Genomic DNA, 3319 nt, shown 5'->3' on the forward strand with positions numbered 1-3319 from the left:
GCTTTCCTGGGGATGAGTATCGGCTCGGCATACACTTCTGGTCGGTATGTTTCCCTGGTTGCATCCATCTCTGCTCGGCTAATGTTTACCTCCGTGTTCTGCTCGTACCACAGTAGCATGGCTGACCTGGTGCCTTTATGTACTCAACACCAGTCCCCCAGTTTCTGGTCTGGCGAGTAAAATGAGTTAAGAGCAGAAACTGATGGTTGAATCTCACCAGCCCGGGGAGCTTCTCTTCTGGGGAGACTCCAACCTGAGCATGAGCCTAAGTGAACATGTCCATTGTATATCTGGGCTTATATCTAACCTGGCCTCTTGTAACGGTTGGTGACGTGGCATCTCCAGACTCTTCGTATTTGAAATTTGAAACGACGGGCTATCCGTCCTCGATATATGGGGAGTGAGCTGGCATATCCCATCACTTAAATACTTCCATTTTTCCCCTTTTCGTTTCAAATCCCTAGACTAGAGTCATCATCATCTTGTTATTCGTTTCTCCGCCATTAAACAAATTTTCTCTGAACTTTGCTCACTACTTCTAGCGTCCGAAGTATCCGTTTGCTGGGTGTTTTCTTTGTCGCGGCAGCGCTATCGGTGTCAGTCTACTCCAGGTATAGCCTTTAACCCTTTCTTTGGCTGTTGTTGTTTGGGTCCTGTGTTACCCCTTTTTGTACCTGTGTACTTGGGTTTGTATTGGTTTTTCTTTGAAGTTCCGACATGTCAAACCGGAAAAGAAAATTAATTGTTGATGAGGGTGATGAAGAGTCAGGGGATTCAGGCCTCAACGTGCCAATACCCACCGATTTTTTAGGTCCCTCCAGTAGTGTAGGTCCTTCCCATGGGAGGGATACCCTTGAGTATCCACGCCCCTTAATTGTCTCTCCCTCCTCCGAAATAGAGCTTGTAGGTAATAGAGGCGGACCTGCTTCGGGCTCTGGTGAGAACCACAGCTATGGTGGGGTTAGGGTTCCTGAAGGAGTCGGTGATGGTGAGGGGAGCAGCTCCGGACCGAGCAGACCTCCTCAAAGAAGGCATCTTGGTCATAGGGCAGAGGCGGATTCTTACCCTATTGACTACACAGCTTGTGCTACCACCGAAACCGATCTGTTCAAGCTGAGGAACCTTTACGACATTCCTTCAGAGGTTCTCCTGGTAGTTCCAGGAAAAGGTGACGTCCCCAGTCGGCCTCCGCGGGGGTATGTGACGATGCACCTGGAGAGCTTCAAATTAGGAGCTCGACTGCCCCTTCAACGTTATTTTGCTAAGATATTGGGTGGTATGCACCTGGCCCCAGGTCAGCTACATCCCAATGGATGGAGGGTTCTCTCGGCTATGTATGTGTTGTGGAAGAGGTGTGAATCAGAGGAGCCCTCCCTTGTTGAAGTGAAGCATCTATACCAGCTGAGGAGTAGCCCGAGGGAAGCAGGCTGGTATTATTTCATGTCGAGCTCTGCGAAGAGGAAACCAATCACCGGCTTCCCCTCCTCGTGCAAAAATTGGAAGAACAAATTCTTCTTTGCTGGGGGGAATTGGTGTCCAGCAGCTCACTCGCTGAGTGGTGATATTTACCTTCCAACGAATTTTGTCACCCCAGGTCGTTCATTTTTGCCTATATTATTGATAAAATTGCTACTTATTGAGTTCTTTAACCTTTTGTGCTATTTCAGAATCGTGGGGTCTGATTGGGGGGCTTGAAGATCGGCCTTTACTTCAGGTGGAAACGGCTCTATTGAACGCGTCTACCTGCCAAGACCTCCTGTCACCAACAAGTCTGGTCGGCTCGGGCTTAGTGGATATAGCTGCCGGGATGGATAACAAGATTCTCAGTGCTATGACCAGAAAGCGTGGTCGAGCTTCAGGCAGCTCCAGCAACCCACCTCCTCCTCCGAAGAAAACCAGCGTAGGCCCATCCAAGGCTCCTGTTCCTGCTCTGCCCCCTCCCCCGCCCCATAAGAGTGGTGGGGAGAGAATTTCTGACAAGAGTCCCGAGGTCAGCCTCCAGTCTGGGGACCGATCCTCCTCTCTGCCATCTCGGGAACAAGGCGACTACCTGAGCTTGTATCAGAAGGATTACAAAAGATCGGTGGGGCCTAAGATGGTGAAGGACATTGAGAGTATAGACCTCTCAGAGTTGGCTGCTTCTGTTAAGAGAGTATCCTTCAGGCTGGCCACCATGGTTTCGTGTTACAAGGCCGGGGCCGCGCGCCATGAGAGGAAGCTTCAAGCTGACAATCAGGAGCTGAAGAAGAAAGCTGACTCTGCTGATCGTTCCAAGGAGAAGCTGGCCGAACTGAATCAGCAGATGTTGGAGCTGGCGGAGAAGGTTGCGGTTGCTGAGTCCACCTCCTCCAATCTTGAGGACGAGTTGGGTGGCCTAAAGTCTGACCTTCAAGTTGCTCAAAGTGAAAGGGATACTTTGAGGACCGCCCTTGAGGGAGAGATCAAATCCCTGAGTGACCAGCTGGCTGAAGAGAAAGGCAAATCCGCTGATGTGGATGATCGGTTGGATGCTGAGTACAACTCCGGGGTTGCTTTCAGCTATAAGTGTATCATGTCTGTACTCAAGGAAGAATACCCCGAGCTCGACATGAGCAAGCTGGAATCTGGGGTGGAGAGGTATATGGCTGGGGCCAGCCAGGGAGATAAGGAGCAGGGTGAGCAGGATCAGGTGGAGGCTCCTTTGGATAGGGCGCAGGAGGAGGAAATTGGGGGACGTGCTTTCGAAGTAGGTCAAGGATCCGTGCCTGCACCTCCCGGTAATGCTGATCCCCCACCTCCTGAGACTACTGACCCTTTACCTCCCGAGGTCGCTGATTTTTCAGCTGCTGGAGCCGCTGACTCTCATAATCTTTAGGCCCCTTTTTTTTTGTATGAACTCTTGAGTTGTATTCGTTTGATAAAGAATTGAACATTTATGAGATTTTCAGATACTTTCTATTGGATCTCTTGTCTGGTGTTTACTTGCATTTAGCAAAATTTTTCGAAAAATTAGCTGCTGGTCTTTCGTTGACCGAGCAGAAGCAGACACTCATTTGCCTTAATAAAATTTACGAAAAATTAGCTGCTGGTCCTTTGTTGACCGAGCAGAAGCAGGCACTTATTTGCCTTAATAAAATTTACGAAAAATTAGCTGCTGGTCCTTTGTTGACCGAGCAGAAGCAGGCACTTTGTTGCCTTCGTAGAATTTTCGTAGCTTTAGCTGCTGGTCTTTTGTTGACCGAGCAGAAACAGGCATTTTCTTGCCTTAGCGAAACTTTCGAGAATTTAGCTGCTGGTCTTCGTTGACCGAGCAGAAGCAGGCATTTTGTTGCCTTAGTAA

General features: G+C 49.3%; 1 protein-coding gene across 1 annotated transcript; it reads left to right on the top strand.

Annotated features, from left to right (window-relative positions):
- Positions 1-717: 717 nt before the first annotated feature.
- On the top strand, positions 718-2854 carry LOC127903066 (uncharacterized). Its single transcript, XM_052443722.1, has 2 exons — positions 718-1558; positions 1668-2854. Exons 1-2 carry the CDS (start codon positions 718-720, stop codon positions 2852-2854), a joined length of 2028 nt encoding a protein of 675 aa, XP_052299682.1.
- The last annotated feature ends 465 nt before the right edge of the window (positions 2855-3319 follow it).

Source organism: Citrus sinensis, chromosome 6, assembly GCF_022201045.2.
Source record: "Citrus sinensis cultivar Valencia sweet orange chromosome 6, DVS_A1.0, whole genome shotgun sequence".
Lineage (NCBI taxonomy): Eukaryota > Viridiplantae > Streptophyta > Magnoliopsida > Sapindales > Rutaceae > Citrus > Citrus sinensis.

Coding starts and splice junctions, on each gene's coding strand:
- LOC127903066 (XM_052443722.1), top strand. CDS start 718: ATGTCAAACCGGAAAAGAAAATTAATTGTTGATGAGGGTGATGAAGAG. Junction 1,559..1,667: donor AGCAGCTCACTCGCTGAGTG/GTGATATTTACC, acceptor GTGCTATTTCAG/AATCGTGGGGTCTGATTGGG.